Source organism: Stegodyphus dumicola, chromosome 5 (assembly GCF_044657685.1).
Source record: "Stegodyphus dumicola isolate Sdum_Otavi_A_Nest chromosome 5, ASM4465768v1".
NCBI classification, from domain to species: domain Eukaryota; kingdom Metazoa; phylum Arthropoda; class Arachnida; order Araneae; family Eresidae; genus Stegodyphus; species Stegodyphus dumicola.
The window spans coordinates 188551972-188571225 of record NC_140772.1 but is presented as its reverse complement, the minus strand read 5'-3'; the positions used below and the strand labels follow the sequence as shown (position 1 = coordinate 188571225).

At 32.8% G+C, this 19254-nt stretch overlaps 1 protein-coding gene across 8 annotated transcripts in view; it reads left to right on the top strand.

Annotated features, from left to right (window-relative positions):
* The window catches only part of LOC118200382 (adhesion molecule nephrin-like), a 513425-nt gene that overhangs the window by 299096 nt on the left and 195075 nt on the right, over window positions 1-19254 (top strand). For all 8 annotated transcript variants that reach the window (XM_085817483.1, XM_085817484.1, XM_085817481.1 and 5 more), the window contains one exon: window positions 1933-2229. In XM_085817483.1, the coding sequence (XP_085673609.1) occupies window positions 1933-2229 (297 nt within the window). The remainder of the gene's footprint in view (window positions 1-1932; window positions 2230-19254) is intronic.

The following is a 19254-nucleotide window of genomic DNA, read 5'->3' as shown; positions in this document are numbered from 1 at the left end:
AATCATCCTGATTCTATACTGTTGAATGAATCATCCCGATTCAGTAAAGTCTGAAGAGAATCATCCTGATTCTGTGCTGTTGAATAATTAAGTGAAAGTCATGTACATAGTGTGAAAATATAGTAAACAAGTTAAAATTCAAAGTATGTTGGAAACTATAAACGTCAAAAAATAGAAAGGTAGTTAAATTTATATCTAAAATTAAGTAATCGTCAGGTACATGATCCGAAAATGTAATAAAAAAGTTCAAAATTAGAACACTTTTTAAAAAAATTTTTAAAAAATTCACTTTTTTAAAAAAGTTTGAAATGTGCGAAAATAGTTGAAAATACAAGCATCTTGTAGCATCTAAAATTAATACCTTCTGAATCATTCATTAAATTCGAAAATAAGGGCCGCTAAAGAAATATGCATTTTATACATCGTGAAATAGCCGGAACACGAAGGAAAAATACGGTTATGTATTGTTGAATCGGTTATGTATGCTTCGGTTATGTATTGTTGAATGAATCGTCCCGATTGAGCGAAGGTTTGAAGAGAATCATCCTGATTCTGTGCTGTTGAATGGTTGAATTCAGGAAGTTTAGAGTGAATCATCCCGATTCCATGAAGTATGAAGAGAATCATCCTGATTCTACGGAGTTTTGAAAAGAATCATCCCAATTCCATGAAGTATGAAGAGAATGATCCTGATTCTACGGAGTTTTGAGTGAATCATCCCGATTCCATGAAGTATGAAGAGAATCATCCTGATTCTATGCTGTGTGATGAATCATCACTATTCAATGAAAGTATGAAGAGAATCATACTGATTCTGTGTTGTGTGATGAATCATCCCGATTCAATGAAGTTTGAAAAGAATCATTCCTATTCAGTGGGTTTTGAAGTGAATCATCCCGATTCAGGAAGTTTAGACTGAATCATCCGGATTCAATGAAGTATGAAGAGAATAATCCCGATTTTGTGTTGTGTGATGAATCATTCTGATTCAATGAAGTTTGAAGAGAATCATCCCGATTCTATGATGTTGATGAATCATCCCAGTTTAATGAAGTTTGACCCGATTCAATGAAGTGTGGAGGGAATTATTTTGATTCTATGAAGTTTTGAATGAATCATCCTGATTCAGTGAAGTTTGAAGAGAATCATCTTAATTCTATGCTGTGCCATAAATCATCCTGATTCAATGAAGCTTGAAGGGAATCATCTAGATTCCATGCTGCTGATAGAACATCCCTATTTAATGAAGAATATGAAAAGCACAAAAATATATTATGGTCATCGACGTCTTACGAACCAGGTGACAGAGTATGGGTGACGTTACATCCTATTTGCAGATCACAGAATAGAAGGTGCCAAAATTCATGCCTAAACGTGAAGCACCTTATTTAGTTTCACCCACTACGTATGATATTGCTAATCCTGCTCAGCCAGATGAAGTCCTTGGGACTTATCACAACTTAGCCTTACGTGCTTAAGAACTGCCCGTTTCAAGAGATAGCGGGACTGTAGCACCTCTTCTGAGACGACGCAGATCAAAGAAAGATATTTCTGGCTCTTCGCCGAGACGTCGTATAAGTCAGAGGAGGAGTCTGTAACTCCACGACTCAATGAGCGCCACCTAGTGATTGCCGGAAGAAACACCGGTCAAAAAAGAATATAGGCTTCGGTCGATGTACTGGAATCAAGAACTAAGAATGTTGTTTCTCGAGATGCTGTTTCCTGAGATTTACTTTGTAACTTAAATGTGTAATTATAACGTCCTTAATTGTAATGTTTTATCTTAATTGTGTTTTGTTAATTAAAGATAATAAAAAAGGGCCAGGTGAGTCTTTTGCTTATGTTAGTTTTGGTTATATTTTTACTATATTTAAAAGAAATGTGCTTAAAAATTTATATTCATTGAAATTACATGAAATTAATTATTTTTAGTGAAACCCTTGGATGTCAATTTGAGTCCACAACGAGTCAGTTTCACTGCCGGTCGAAAAGTAGATCTACGGTGTTATTCTGGTGGATCTCGTCCCGCATCCCGAATGTCTTGGTTTCTGGATAATGAACCCCTTTCTAACCACACAGATCTTCTCTCAATGGATGGCAATAGGACTACGAGCATTTTGTCGTTCTGGCCCTCTCGAAGTGATCACAAAAGATATCTCAGGTGCAGGGCTGAGAATTTTCTTCTCAGTGGGTCTGCGTTGGAGGACGGCTGGCATCTGAATATTACTTGTAAGTATATTTTGAAATTACATTTCTCTAAATTATGACTGAAGTCTTTGCATTGAATTTACCAGATATATGAATATGCGTATTTTTATTTTCCAAATTAGACATATTTATGTTCCAAATTTCGTTTCAGTCACGCAGATAATAGAATACGGTTAGTTAAAATATTGTAGAGCATTATCTAATTACTATTAATCCACATAAAAATGCGCAAATATTCATATCTCAGATACAAATTGATCGCAGAATGCTTTGCTTTTGTATGAGCGTAATCTTGATACATCTTCATACATCATCTGGGTGACATTATTGTCATATATGTATATATTATTCTTGCTCAAAGCATTTTCTAATTTATGTAACCTTCACTAATTGCCTTCATACTTAGTTTCGGAATGGCAAAGATGTAATTAAAGACCTCTAAGAGACAGATTCGAGACATCCAAGAGTTGTATCAAAGAGATAGATTTGTTAACATTCCCTAATTTTCATGAGAAGGATTGTAATTGTCTCATTGGGCATATTTATTTTGTCAGAAATAGATATAATATCTACTGAATGGAATCTTTGATTTGGAAATAAATGAAAAGCGTGTAAGGCTTCTTATGGACCCTATATTTAACATTATGAGTCTTTGTCACATGTATTACACCATATCTATAAACTGCCTGGGAATATATTTTAAAGATGCGTATAATTTATCAGATAAGGATTTATGAGATAGATTTATCAGATAAGTATTATTTATAGGTAAAGATTATTTAACAGATATTTATACTGCCGTTAGAAATGCCCTCAGTAGAGTCTCCAAAACCTTTGGAGTGTTATATTATGTAATAATGGTTTTAGGTTTACATTATCAAGTATTATGTACTGCCCACTTGCTTTTCTAAATGTTGGCACTCAAACAACACTATACTACCCAATACTAAAAATTGCAAACCCGTAAGTACCCAGTGTCCTTGATGGTCACTAGTCTTTGGTTACGGTCAATGTTATCTTTTAATTTAAAAATTTTGTATAATTCTTTCAAGACCTTTTCAGGCACTTGAGTCCGATTTAGTTTTAATTTCAAACTATATCTAAATTATCTTTTCTGCGTCATACCGGTGATCTATTGAATAATTCCATTTAACCCTCAAACAGTAGCTCACTAGTGATCAACAATTTTAAGAGGCACCAGTGATCAGCAGCTTTGGAGGGAATTAGCACTTTTGATCAAATAACTATTTAAATTTAATACACTACCTACTACTTTAATTAACATACCGAACTTATTGATTGATTCCAGAGGGACACTCAGACTATACGTCAACAGACAGTAAATAATAACAACATTATTATTTTACTTAGCTGTATCGTGGTTTCTCTAATTCTGTAACTTATACCATAAGAGTGGCACATCATTATCTTTTAAAGAAAATTATGTTAACATGAAAAAAATTTCTTCTGTACTGTATATAGAATAAAAATGCATTTATGTTTCTGCCTTTTTCCTGACTAATAAGAATATTTTTTGAAAAACGCAATTGTCCTTATAATTCATAAGAAATTAACTCATTTGCAAATACTGTGAAAAGAGAGCAAAATTATATAAAATTATTTTGTCCTTGCTCCAAAAAGTCAAAATATAATATTCACAACAAAATAAATATAAATTTTTATTTTTCCTTTTTCCGAAGAAAATTATTTATTTCCCTCTATCTTATTTCATGCAAAAGTAAACTACCGTTGAAGAATTCTTTGAAGTTCGTTCGAAAACGTATATTTAAGGAGAAGAGGATTGAGTAAGTTTCGAATTTCTGTTTAAGAAATTTCAAGTTCTCATACAGAATAGTTTTTCCCTCACAGAAAAAACGTATGAAAAGTTAGATGCATTAAACGAAGAAATCTATTCTACCATTTATTATAATAAAATAAGTTTTGATTTATAATAGCTGTATACACGTCTCTTATATTTAATCTTATAATTAATGATTATGCTGAGATTCCATATTAAAACGTTCATGTACCTTACTACTTTTTCTACTTTCGTCCACTCCCATCACCATCATCATCACCATCAAAATTAATGACCAGGCCTTTTCTTTGAAGGTTCCTCCACGATCACTCGTTCGTCATTTTCAATCTCCAATTCTTCTCATTAACTGCTAGAAAATCCGATTTCACTGAATCACCCATCTCATTCACAGTCGTCCCCATTTTCGGGTTCAAATGGGTTTAAAAAGCAGTAGTGTTTCGTCCACTCTCAGCAGGTTGCAACTTAGTTAATGAATATAAACGTGCAGTTTTTGAAATCGGGAAAGAGGTTTCGGCAGTTTTTGACGGATTACTCTGTTACAAATTTTCTGCTCCTAAAGTCTTTTTATCGCCTTTACCTTCGTCAGCCGCATTTGCATCGTGAAATACTTGAAACTCGATCTAATGCTGAGTAGATTCATGTTGCTTTGATTATACGTAATTTAATACTAATGTAATTAAATAATTTTAATACGACTTTGTTCTGAATTTCCCGCATGTTGCGGAAGTTAATTTTGGCTATTCATTCAGATTCTGTGTAACCCTCTGGCTGACATGTAAATGTGAAGTTATTATTGAAAGCTATGTAGAACCGCACAGATATGCTCAACCTGCTTTAACTTAGCTCCAGCAAGGTTCTGAGCTGCTTCGGAATAATCAGAAAAAGTTTGTTAGATAAACCTGGTCATGAGAGGTGCAATTTTTTAAATCCACACAAGCTAAAGAATTCTCCGAAGTAAGGCACAGGGCTCTGCTGAAGCCAAATTATTTTGAAAATATCAGAAGCCATGAAAACATTTATGATGTTTATGTTAAGGAAAGTTGGAATTATGGCTAATGTATGGAAGCATGATAAATGTCCAAGTAGCACTGTTGAATATTCAGAATGTGCTACTGCAAATAAAGGGCTTCAATGAATAGCGGAATTCTGGTATGTTTGAAGAATTTTTCGAACTGGTGCTGAAGTACTAAATTTGGAGGCTAGCCGAATATAGGTGGACAGATAAATATATTGATACTTTTGTAAATAGTTACGTAATACATTTGGAGAGAGAGGTGGCATAAATTCTACAGAAGAGGTATGTATTCGGCAGAATAAGTGGTCAGATAAGCAAGCTGATGACTTCCAAAGGAAAGTGAAGAACGATTTGTGTAATAAAAGAAAAAAGGCTGCAGAAAGAAATGAGGCGAGTCATTTAAACTAAATGAGGATGTTTTAGGTCAGAAAGGTCAGTCATCCCAAGAAGAAAACCTCTTAAAAGCAGTTAAATATGGTGTTCTTAAAAAGGTGGAATTACGTTACATGTAGGTACTTGTAATTCCTTCATTCGCGTTGCTGGATATTGAGAGGCACAGAGTCATTTCTTGGCGGAAAATTTCCAGAGAAACGTTTTAGCGGTAAATTAACTAAAGAGAACTAAAGCCGATTCAGAACTAAAAGCATCGAGTGCTGTTTTATGTACGTTTTGTTTGTAGGCGAATGTGCTGTCGTATGAGAATTATGTCCCTTTCATAAATACATGCTTTAAACAATATTCGTTTCACACAATAGTTCCCTATAGTGTGAAAATGCTTACAACAGCAAGCAGCAATAGGAATACAAATATATACACTGAAAGAGTGAAAACGCGATTTTCAACAAAGAGAATGAGAAGTCAGATCGCCTTGCCAAAGAACAGCTGTAAAAATAACGCGCAATCACTCATAAATTCTCGCCCAAATCATATTTAAAAGAGGACATTCAAGAATTAATATCAAGGAAATGGAACAATTTCTGGACAGAAGCAACACAAGGCAAAAAACATTCCGCCTGTACAAGAAAACAGAAAAAGCAAGACTATGCACTAATGCCCTTATAAACTGGTACACTATAGATCACGACCCTTTCCAGCATATTTTTATAAGAGAAGTATATCGATCTGAGATCTGTGATTACGCGAAAAAAAGAGAGATCCATTAAAGTACATTTTTAGTCCCCTTCCTTCGGATTTCCACCTTAACACGTTGAGCGCGGCGACGGTCCCTGCGGACCGGCAGTGAAGTTTCCGTGTGGCCGGCGTCGGTCCCTGGGGACTGGCACTGGAATTTTCGTTTGGCTGGCGTCGGTCCGCGGGACCGACAGTATTAAAGTTAAAAAATAAATATAGTCTCAATGAAATGTGATCAAATTTAGTTTTAATGAAATGTATTGAAACTTTCTAAACAAAAATACGGCTTAGCTCGCTTCCGGCTGAACGGAAAGGACAGCAAGTTCGGCGCCGCGCTCAACGTTTTAAGGAACCAAGAGAAAACATCGAGTTTCCTGAGATTTGCCATTCCGAAAAGATAATAAAGAGAAAATAAAAAAAAGTCATCCAGTTTTCAGCTAAAAGAGAAGAAGGCATGTGTATCACATTTTACAGTTCAGATTTTGATCTTTTTCTCGAATTGCACCATAATCCAATCTTAACAAGAGTGAGGCCGAGAAGTTCAGTACTTAATTTGCGCCGGAGCCCACCGGAGGCTGGCTCTGGTACTTCTAAATTTTTAAGATAAATTATAATTCTAGCCGGAGTGCATCGGAGCCGTAAATAAGATGAGCTCCGGTACTTCTTTTTATATAACTGAGCCACAATTTCAAGGGAAAATATTTTGAATTCCTAACGTTTTAGTTTAATAACAGGCAGATCTTGCAATACTCTATTTCCCTAGAAATACGAGTTTATGAGAACATGAGACGTTCAAGTAAAATAATCCCCTCACTCACATGCGGAAACCTTTCCCTTTAAGAAAGGTAGATAGGGCAATAAATTTAGGGGAGTTTGTTTAGGAACGCGTAAATGTCTCCCCATGCCGTCGTATCTAGTGCACTGTTATGGATTTAAGTCACAGTGAGTACAATAAGAGTAAAATACTGAGATAAACTGGTCAAGCACGTTCTATACATCGTCTTACCAAAATATCCACTAATGTAACCAAATACGGGGAGCGAAAAACCTTACCAGCAACTTGCCATTCCGAAGGATTCTGAGTCAGAACTCATTTTACCTCTGACACACATTCGCTTGATGGCTATAATTATATCAGCAAAGAGCTGTGGTCAAAGAAAACATTCTCTCTCACCAAAATTTCCCTCATTTTTTTGATTCCACCCACTCATGCCCTCACGCCCACATTCTGTTTCGCTCTCTTTTTAACATTATATGACTTTTCATCAGCTATATTTTAAGTATATTTAACTTTTGTGATGATAAAAGAACTTTCCCCCCCCAACGATCAGAGCTTAAATTGCGCTGGAGCTCACCGGATCCCGGCTCAGATGCTTCTTAATTTTTGCAATAAATCATAATTCTAGCCGCAGCGCACCGGAGCCCTAAATAAGAAGGAATTCTTTTATGTAACAGAATAGCAATTTCAGTAAATATTTTTTCTCCAAAATTTTTTTTAACAATAAAATTATATTAAAAATCGCTTATTAAATTTTAATTTATCTCTTTACATTTAATTTAATTTTAATTATTTAATTATATAATAATTATTGATTAAAAAGCAATTTATTACCATTAATTAAATAGCTATTAATTAATTTGATAGTAATTAATCATTTAATTCTAAAATTATTAATGAATTTAATAATCATTTTATTTATTTATTTACTCTTGTTCCTCTTTGCTCACGGCCTTCCATAGGCACTAATAATTTTAGAAATTAAGCCCTGCTGAGAACCAAGTACAGGGTGCTCTTATTTGTACAATGTTTTAGATTACCAGGCCGTAGTTTGTTCTCACAGTATCTTAATCACTTCGGATACAAGGGTGATGAGTTATTCACCTGTGGAGAGACAGGTCACTTGGGAAGCTATGTTTCCTGTTACATCCATATTCATGTTAAGATTCTAGCAGTGGAAATAAAGAAGCCTTTGTGAACAAAGTATTATCTAAAACATAAATTTACTGAGAAATTCGGGCAGAAAATGAAGCAAGAAGTGATTCTTTTAGTTAGATACTGCTCAAGATCACTACTATTTTTCTTTAACGTGCAAAACTTGTTGATTAAATTTAACTTCTCAGGACGTTACATGCATGGACAAGAATGAGCATTATATCTGCTATATGACTTTCCGTACATTCAATTAACCGTCTGATATTATATTGAATGTACTGTCTATAAAGATACTCACAGTTTTGCATTTAATTTCTGTATGACCCATATAAAGATTGTAAAGTACTGTTTGTATATTCCACAGTTTTCTGTGCTGTGTACATCCTGTCATATTACTATTAGCATACTTTCTAAGCATGAGAACAAATGTTTCTTCTCTTAGCCATTTCCTAAAGCAGCAAATTTTTTTCAAGTGTTTTTCCAGCAGAATCTTTTGAGTGATCAGGACCAGCACCCTCTGGATTCAAGGCTACGGCACTTTTCCCAGGAGGAGGTGTGACGTTATGTCAGTAGGGATTGCATTTCACTTAATTCTTCCCACCTAGGAATGTGGTGCGTGGATTTCCGGAGTTCTGACTGTCACTCGGTCAGAAAGCGTCCATGAGAATAGTCGACATTTTCTTTCCTTTTTTTAGATATTTTAAGACTATGCCACTTTCATATTATTTGTTTTCCAATTTTTGATACGGTTTACACATGCTGTGTACCGAACTGCAAAGGCAAATACCCAAATGGTCCAAAAGTACAAGTTTTCTCTTTTCCGAAAGAGAAAGAATTATTAAACAAATTGATAAACGCGATTCATAGAAGCAATTTCAAGCCAACGAAATTTTCGAAGGTATGTTGCGTTTTCTTTTTCTTTCTTTTTTTTTAATGAATAAGTTTATACTTACCTGTTCTTAAAAAAGTGCTTCTGTGTTAAATATAATTATCATAAACTAAAGCGAGTACATACATTTATAGAAAGTAAACGTATTTAATCTTATTGTAAGTATAATAGTGATTATATGAATATGATGACTTAATCATACTATTAATTTAATTTATAGCAGATAGTATTGTTTATCATCATGGTAATCGTTCATTCTATAGCAGAAAACATTATTTATCATCATGCTAGTCGCTTAATTTCTAGTGAATGGCATCATTTACCAAGTTAAGTAAATTAAACAAATGTGTGACTTAAAATTAGGATTAGATTAAATGTAGAACTAATAAAAATTCGAAATTTTAAATACGTTTTGTATGTTGCAAAATGCTTGCCTTTAAATATATCGATACATTTGTCACAGCAACAGCGTATTTATTAAAATCCGAAGACCTTGCAAAATCTTGATAATATCTCTGTACCTAATAACAATTTTGTTTCTGATATTAATGTGAAAAAATACGCTATTTAAATTTTGTGAGTTCATGCCTGATATTCTTAAAATTCACTTAATATAAAGTAAAGCATTAAAAATGAAATTTTACAAAATCTTGTATTTAATTCTAGCTTAGATAATTAAATGTATTTAATTCTAGTTTAGATAATTAAATATCATTATAACAATCTTTGCATGCACGTGTTTTGAGGATAATAAATATACATACATATGTAAATAAAAATGTATGGCATGATATTTCATAAAGACTACAATTTGAATTCTTTCTAAACACGTGTGTAAATGTAACCTAAAGTGCTGTCTTTAGAAAGAATTTAAATTGTAGTTTTTATGAAATATCATGCCATACAATGATGAAATGCAGTATGTGATAAAAGAGTAATATTTATTGTTCCCCATTTACAGACAGTTTTGAATAATTCTGAATTGACTGCAAAGACAATTTCGATGACTTTCTTCTTTCTCTTCTTTTCCTCTATTGGAACAATTCTTCCTCTTTTGAGTTGACTGAATTGAAAATAAGCATATACATATTATCTAAAGTATATTTGTATTAATTGTTTAGATTTGTAATGTATAATTTAGTGCATCCTAAGGATATTATATGTTAGTAGTTTTATTGACAGTAATAATGCAATGATAATTGTGTTTTTCCTTTGTTGTGTTCAATATCCCAGTTTAGGATTTGTTACATTTGCATTCCACATAATACTGCTAAACCATTTTATAAACTTTCCCTGTAGAAATCAGAGGTTTGCTATTTAGGTCTCATTCACTCCTTGTTTATTTATTTAGCTCTCCCTTTTTTCTTCTCAGTTCTTTTTTATGATTTATAATTTATAATAAAACTCACGAAAGAATTTTAAATTCAAATCTAATGTATTATCCCAGAAAGACTGGAACATTTCTTTGTCTTTTATTGCATTAGAAAGCATAGGAAATAAAATTTGATGAAATAAACAAGATTTCTAATTTTCTCTTTTCTTTCTTACTAATTATTATTACTAGATAACTAATTAAACCTGATTTGTAATTTTTTGTTAGAATATAATTGAAAGAATTTCACTAAGGTTCTGCTTAAACAGGTGAAATTTTTCCAACGAAGAGACTTTATGAGATATAAATATACGAGTTCAGATTTCATAAAGATGTAAATTTCATAATGAATTTAACCTAGTAAACATTTGCACAATTTATTATTAAATGAAACTAAACGTTTATCATTTTGCCATTGTTCTCCTTTAATAATTTTATTTCAAACCTGATATTCTAAATTAAAATGCGGTGAAAAGTTTTTTTTAATAAAAATTAGTAATTATTAAATTATTAATTAGTATGATATTGAGTAAAAATTATTATTTTTTTATGTACTTAAAAATTGATACTCTGTTCCACTTTATAAAATAATACATATTATTTTGTTATCAAAGATAACTCGTGTTTTAGTTACATTAAGCAATTAACTATATATAAATAAATGTAATAAGATGAAAACAATGGTTTGGAAATAATAAAAAAATGACTTAAGTATTTTTAAAATAATTGTTTACGTCAAATAAAATAATTATTAAACATTATTAAAAGTTAATAACAGGAAAAAAAATTCGCATAGAAAAGAAGTTATTCAAAGAATATGTGAAAGGAAATGAAACCTTTATTCAAGAAATGTGTGAAAAAATATACATTTTATAATTCATATCCATTCCGATAGTGTATTTTAATTAATTCATGAAAAGGTTATATTATCGAATGTTGTTCTTTCTAGCTCAAACTGTCCTCGAATATTCTTGTTATAGCAAATACTATAAAATTGTAATTTTCTTTCTTTCTTTCTTTTTTTTTTTTTTTTTTCGTTTTTTTTGGGGGGGTCAGATTTTCCAGAATATAAAACTATAATATTGCAACAAATTTCTTAAATAGGAAAAAATTCTCAAACAACTTCGTTAATGTTAACAAATGAGGTACTGTTACAATGAGATACAAATGAGGTTATAATACTCATTTTTGTCCATGCATATAACGTCCTGAGAAATTAAATTTAATTAACAAATTTTGCACGTTAAAGAAAAATAGTAGTGATCTTGAGCAGTATCTAACTAAAAGAATCACCTCTTGCTTCATTTTCTGCCCGAATTTCTCAGTAAATTTATGTTTTAGATAATACTTTTTTCACAAAAGCTTCTTTATTTCCACTGCTAGAATCTTAACATGAATATAGATGTAACAGGAAACATAGCTTCCCAAGTGACCTGTCTCTCCACAGGTGAATAACTCATCACCCTTGTATCCGAAGTGATTGAAATATTGTGAGAACAACCTACGGCCTGCTAATCTAAAACATTGTACAAATAAGAGCACCCTGTACTTGGTTCTAAGCATAACTATTGCTAAGATAGGATTATCGTGCAATTCGATAACAAGATCAAAAACTGAACTTTAAAATGTGACACACATACCTTCTTCTCTTTTAACTGAAAAATTGGATGACGTTTTTTATTTTCACCTTATTATCTTTTCGGAATGGCAATCAGGAAGCTCGATGTTTTCTCTTGGTGGAAATCCGAAGGAAGGAGACCTAAAAATATGCCTTAATGGATCTCTCTTTTTTTTCGCGTAATCACAGATCTCAGATCGATATACTTCTCTAATAAATATGCTGGAAAGGTCATGATCACCAGCAGATTATCCTTTGCTAAATCATTAACATATTTATAAACCAACTCCAACTCAAAAAGCTAATGTATCCAAATATTATGTAGTTAAATTGGAAACAAGTGCAAAACAAATTAAAACATGATTTGAGGGTACTGTAAACAGTAATTATTTTTTAAGAAGTAAAGTCTCTCAGTTTAATCTTACTATATATTTTAGCGAGCTATTTAGTTTTCGTGATGAACATCGTGTTGAAGCTGCTGTCATATATACAGATCGCAGTAAATATGAGCATGAACAGACAAGTAGCAGTGATTTCGTTAAATTTTGGGAGGGGGGAAGGTAATATTTTTCAAAGGCAGAAATAACAATATATGTTCCGTTTTCAGATGTGAATTGATTGCTATTTATATGTCTTTGGATTGTGTTTTAGATCGACATCTATCTAGAGAAATATAGACAGCCGAAATATAATCCAATACCTACATAGTTCGTGAAGTATTAGAGAGTATTAGAGAGAAAAAAAATTTAAAAAATCACCGCTACTTGTCCGTTCATGTTCATTTTTACTGCGATCTCTATATATGACAACAGCCTCAACAGGTATTCTATTAGCGACTTTCAGTCTTAAGTATTCAAAATGTTGAGAGGATTTATTAGTCAATAACCCAGATAATGAGTACATAAGACATGTGATAGCTTTAAAAAATTTAAATTCAACAGAAGACGGCCAAACATCAAATTTTTTAGAATTTCTGAGGGGACTATTCGTTATAATTTTTGATTTCTTCTATCATTCAAAATGTTTGGAGTATGAAGTTCATCACGAAAACTAAATAGCTTGCTAAAATATATAGTAAGATTAAAGAGACTTCTCAGCCGCAAGCTTTGCAGACAGATTGGAAGAGAAAGATTTCAAGTGTAGTAGTCTTGCGAAGTCCAGTAACGAGGCGTGCTGCAGTCAGTTGTTACGTTTCCAATTTTTTTCAAAAATTGTATCCCAGCCTACATATAGGATTTGATAACCATATTAGAAAATCGGTCTTATAAGACTGATACGTTCTCCTTAGGATCTTGTCGTCAGTTGTAGCCGGACATAAATTTAAAAATATTCAGTCTCTTTCTAGCCTTAGATAAAAGTAGATCGATGGGCTTCTAACAGGTGATTTCAGTGTCAAGGACAAACCCAAGTATTTTGGAATTCCTGTCCAACTGTAAGATGTGACCATTTAAGGAAATGTTCCGACTCTAACTGTATAGACGTTTTTTCATTATAAATAACCCAGTAATAGAGTTAAGAGGCTTAAAACGGAATTTGAGATCACCAGCAAAATCCTGAATTTCGAACATTAAATTGTTTATACTGGATTCGATATTGTCAATGTTTGGACAACTACACCAAGCTACAATACCGTCAGCAAATAAACTAATTATGAAATCACGAGTAATAACAGATTCCATTCCGTAAAAATATAAAGCAAAGATGCTGGGAATAAATACAATGAACAGTTTGTTGCAACAACTATATCCTACCACCTCGGCTGAAATTCTTCTTCCTTTCATAGACGCGTCATGTTTTAAGTATACTAGAGCAAAGAATGTTTAAAATTTAATAGGCCGTGTTATAAAGTCAAGTAGTGTCCACGTGATTCTTTTTTATGATGTATTTTCGTGTACGATATAACTACTGATTTATTCAGAGGTCGTAGCACGTTTTTATATCCTCGGAATATATTTAGATACTAAGCAATTTAAAACTTATTCACGAAACGAAATTCTAAAGGCATGAATTTAGGCAAAATTTATGGGTTATTTGGTCATCGGCTGTTAAGTCCTAGACTATTTTGTCGGGAGCTATTTAGTTTGGCCTTTATATTTTGGGCTACTTTGTCATTTCTGAAAGTGGTTAATTAGGAATTCGTCGAAGGAAATCCGCGAAACGTGTTCCAGATTCATTTCAAATAAATTTTTATTTGAACTCGGAGTTCAAATGTGTGTTTTTTCCGTAAACGGTCAACAGTTGGTTACTAACGAACTGATTCCCTTCTCGATCACAGTAAAATATTGTAGAGCCGGTTGATAGAGATATAGTTAAAATTCATCCGAAATTATGTAACAAATTATCTAAACGGTGGCCGCAGTAGTTACATCTAAGTCTATAAAAACCGTCTGGAGCAAAACAAAAAAGTTGCCAGGGAAGTAAAGAGAGCAAAAATCCGACATTTGATATAATTTCCAAAAGAAAATCTACAGACGAGGTGGAGAGGTCAAAGAGAGCACGAAAGGCTCAAAACAAGGAACAAGGAATCAGGGAGAAGAATATGTACTTAGCAGCTTAAATTCAACAAAACCACTCAAATCAAGGCCAAGTAAGATTCAAGTAGAAGGCCAACGAAAGGCGAAAAGGCAAAAATGCAACAGTGCCATGAAGAACGCGTAGGTATTAGAACAGCTGGACAGTTGCACAAAAATCTGCTATAGAAGTAAACTCTTGAAATTAAAGAAGTGCGACGAAAATTTAAAACATTACGCGTCTATGAAAGTAAGAAGAATTTCAGCCGAGGTGGTAGTATATAGTTGTTGCAACAAACTGTTCACTGTATTTATTCCCAGCATCTTTGCTTTATATTTTTACGGAATGGAATCTGTTATTACTCGTGATTTCATAATTATTTTATTTGCTGACGGTATTGTAGCTTGATGTAGTTGTCCAAACACTGACAATATCGAATCCAGTATAAACAATTTAATGTTGGAAATTCAGGATTTTGCTGGTGATCTCAAATTCCGTTTTAAGCCTCTTAACTCTATTACTGGGTTATTTATAATAAAAACACGTCTATACAGTTAGAGTTGGAATATTTCCTTAAATGGTCACATCTTACAGTTGGACAGGAATTCCAAAATACTTGGGTTTGTCCTTGACACTGAAATCACGTGTTAGAAGTTCATAGATCTACTTTTATCTAAGGCTAGAAAGAGACTGAATATATTTAAATTTATGTCCGGCTACAACTGACGACAAGATCCTAAGAAGAACGTATCAGTCTTATAAGACCGATTTTCTAATATGGTTATCAAATCCTATATGTAGGCTGGGATACAATTTTTGAAAAAATTGGAAACGTAACAACTGACTGCAGCACGCCTCGTTACTGGACTTCGCAAGACTACTACACTTGAAATCTTTCTCTTCCAATCTGTTTGCAAAGCTTGCGGCTGAGAAGTCTCTTTAATCTTACTATATATTTTAGCAAGCTATTTAGTTTTCGTGATGAACTTCATACTCCAAACTTTTTGAATGATAGAAGAAATCAAAAATTATAAGGAAAATCCCCTCAGAAATTCTAAAAAATTTGATGTTTGGCCGTCTTCTGGTGAATTTAAATTTTTTATAGCTATCACATGTCTTATGTACTCATTATCTGGGTTGTTGACTAATAAATCCTCTCAACATTTTGAATTTTTAAGACTGAAAGTCGCCAATAGAATACCTGTTGACGCTGTTGTCATATATAAAGATCGCAGTAAAAACGAACATGAACGGACAAATAGCGGTGATTTTTTAAATTTTTTTTTTGGGGGGGGCGGGAAGGTAATATCTTTCAAGGGCAGAAATAACAATTTCTGTTCCGTATTCAGATGTGAATTGATTGCTATTTATATGTCTTTGGATTGTGTTTTAGATCGATATCTGTCTAGAGAAATATAGACAGCCGAAATATGATCTAATACCTACATAGTTCGTGAAGTATTAGAGAGTTTAAAGGAATAAGAAGTATCGAAAACTCAAGACTTTGTCCCATTCCACATTGCTCCATCTGCAATCGTTATCATCTCATGTAAATCTGTAATATAATAATATAGCTCTCAGACTAGTACAAGAGGGGACTTCCAAGCATCAGGTTTATGCTGAAGCTTTGGCATGCCTTGAACTATGCTTAGAAGGCATACTTTAAAAATTTTTAAAGACACGTTCCGACAGACTCATGGTGTACGAGTGTATCTATTGTACTGTGCTCGGTTTCCAGTGCGAGAGGTAGGATAAAACGGCTCTTACTCGGTTGTTTTCAGGCTATTTACATAGCTTGAGATATTTCCGTGGTACTACAATACCTCCAAATTGCGTCAATTGTAAAAACTATGAAGCTACTGCATAAGGTCGCCTTAGTGGTGTGGCGTTGGTGCCTGAAGATCTGATGAAGAGACCTAATTTCGTGTTGGAAGTTATGAAGGCGAATTAAGTCATGCGTTTGATCTTATTCAGATAAGAGGGATTAGTAGGAAGAAGAAGAAAAAGACAACATTTCCCCAAGAATAGTTCCATAGCTTCACAGAACACTGAAAGGTAGCGAAAATCGGTGCGGGTGAGCGATTAAGCGGCAAAGAAGAATATGCCTGGACAAGACCATTATGATCATCATTCGCGAAAAAGGTGTCAGATGAACATGGTATTTCTTCCAATATTGAATGTAGTTGTGGAGAAGAGGATGAAGGATTCTCAGATAATAAAACATGAGTGGAAGTTTCATGTACTTGAAAATAACGGCACGAAAAGTACGCATATTTGCATTGGCTTTGCTAATGTTATATTGTAGCCGCAAACTGTGTCTCCCTTTAAAATTGTTAATTTATACTTATATTTATTTTTAGAATTTTATATAAATCTTACAAATGGCAGAGATTTAAATTTGGAGCCGCAATCTGCACAACATCTTAAACTCAAGTTTTAATAAATAGGTCATTTAAAATCCACTAAGTATTTAACTCACAGATTTAGCAGAAATTCGCTTAAATCTTAATGAAAGGGTTAAATAAATTTAACTTAGCAATTAAAATAAATTTAAATTTGAAATTTAAAATTAAAATCCGTTAAATTTGAAATTTGTTTTCCTAAACATAATATATTTATATTTAAATTAGCACTTGAAATATTAGCCGACATTTTTCATCATATATTTCTGAATTTGTATTTTACATATTTTATGCTTATGATTGACCAAAACGTTTCTTTCCGTAAAATAAGAAGAAAGTAGTGAATTCAATGAGAAATAGTGTAAACCATATATACATGTACTTTTTTATAAAAGACAAATTTAACTGAAATGTAATTTTATGTTCTATTGAGCAAGGAAAAAATACATAAATAACATTCTCTAACAAATATTGATAAATGCCTTTATTCCGAACTCTTTCTAATTTTGAGAAAACAGTTCTAATATATTTGAGGAAACTACATTAAAAGTTAAAACATTCCATGAATACGTATGTTTTAAAAAGTTTATTTTCTTTAATTTAGTTTTTTTTTTTCGCTTTGAATGTATTAATGAGACGTATTTTATGAACTTAACAATGGCAGTTTAAAAGTCAATTCATTTTTTCAACAAGTTTCCAATGAAGTATCCAGCACAAATCCCAGTGAAGTACAGAGAAAGAAGCAGAGGTGCATGTCCTTCTATTGCTTTAAAAATGACATTATTTCTTCTGTTCAGAGAGGTAACATAATAATCATTTGGAACATTTCCTTTACGTTTCGTTGTCGCGAGGTCAGTTTTTGTTTGTTGCAGATATTTGTCGACAGGAAGATCCGTCTTATTTTGTTCTTCGTTCTCGTTTAAGTTTCGTTTAGTGTATTCATGTTTGTCATTGTTACGGACATTATCGCCAGAATCTGGCAATATATTGGAAATTACGTAAGTGACGTTTTCTTCCATTGTTACTGTGTTACTTCGAAATGAGTCATTTCCACTCTTAGTCGTAAAATGATTAGTGTCACAAGAATCCTTTCTAAAGTTATCTCTCGGTAGGTCGGCTAAATTACTATAATCTTGATTGTGTGTATCTCCACGAATTGTGTTGATGCTCTTCTCAATTTTCTCAAGGGAACTCTCGCCTTTGATATCAGATTGAATCTTAGTGGATGTTTCATTTTGTGTGTCTTGATTGTTTGACACTTCACAGTCTTCAGCATCTATATCAGGGACTTCTTCTGATTCGATATTGCCAGATCCTTGAAATTGTTTACTATTCACTTCTTCACCATTGATAAAATTTTTATCAATGTCCGGTAGATCATTGTAAATTTCACGTCTTATGTCTTCCTTAATCGTTGTCAATACGCTTTCTTCAGAACATGTATTCTTGCTTTTTAGAGGAATTTGACTGTTTGAAGGGGAAAGAGTTGTATCATGTTCTGTCCATAGATCTATTAAATTATTGTCATCTTGCCGGTTCATTTTATTAATGAAGATGGGGCTCATGCTTATCTCCTTATACGCCAATGGAATCTTACAGTAGATACAAGATCTCTTTTCATCCGAAATTTCTGGATATCGCCCTTCAAGTGTTTCTCTTGTTTCTATCAAAAAACTTCTAATGCTATCATTTGAATCGACATAATTTAGTTTTGCACTTTCGTCAGTTTTCATTTCGTTCCCGCAGAATATTTTCCCAAAATTGTCTTCATTTTCATTAACAGCAGAAATTTCTTGTGAAATTTTTCTATCTTGATAACATACAACACATTCCGTAGAAATGTTAGGAAGAAGAATATCGTTTTCTCGTCTAATACGTTTCTTAGTTGGCAACACTGATATATCCAGAATTTTTTGTGTTGCATCAAAATTCCTATTTTCATTAGGTTTCAAATTGTATGTATAAGTTTTATTACTTCTATTTGCAAAAATTAATACATAAACATTGTCATATAAAACAATATTAGCATACAACTTGCCTTCAATCCAAGATAATTAAAAACGCTGGGAGCCAAAGCATTCGTTGGCACGAAAACCACAATCGCTGTTGGTATCAAGAAACAAAGTACGAAAATTATTTTACTTTTCAATCCATGCATTATGCACTTCAATCACCGTTTTACGGCTCTCTCTCACCACCTAACACAGTTTCTAATTATCAAATCGCTTTTCTATAAAGCTTTAAATTAGCAACTTAAATCACTTTCTGAAAGCAGTTCACTCCAGAAACAAAATAAAGTTTTATTTGAAATATATTGTTCAGATTAATTTTCCAACAATATTGGTCTTTTTCATTC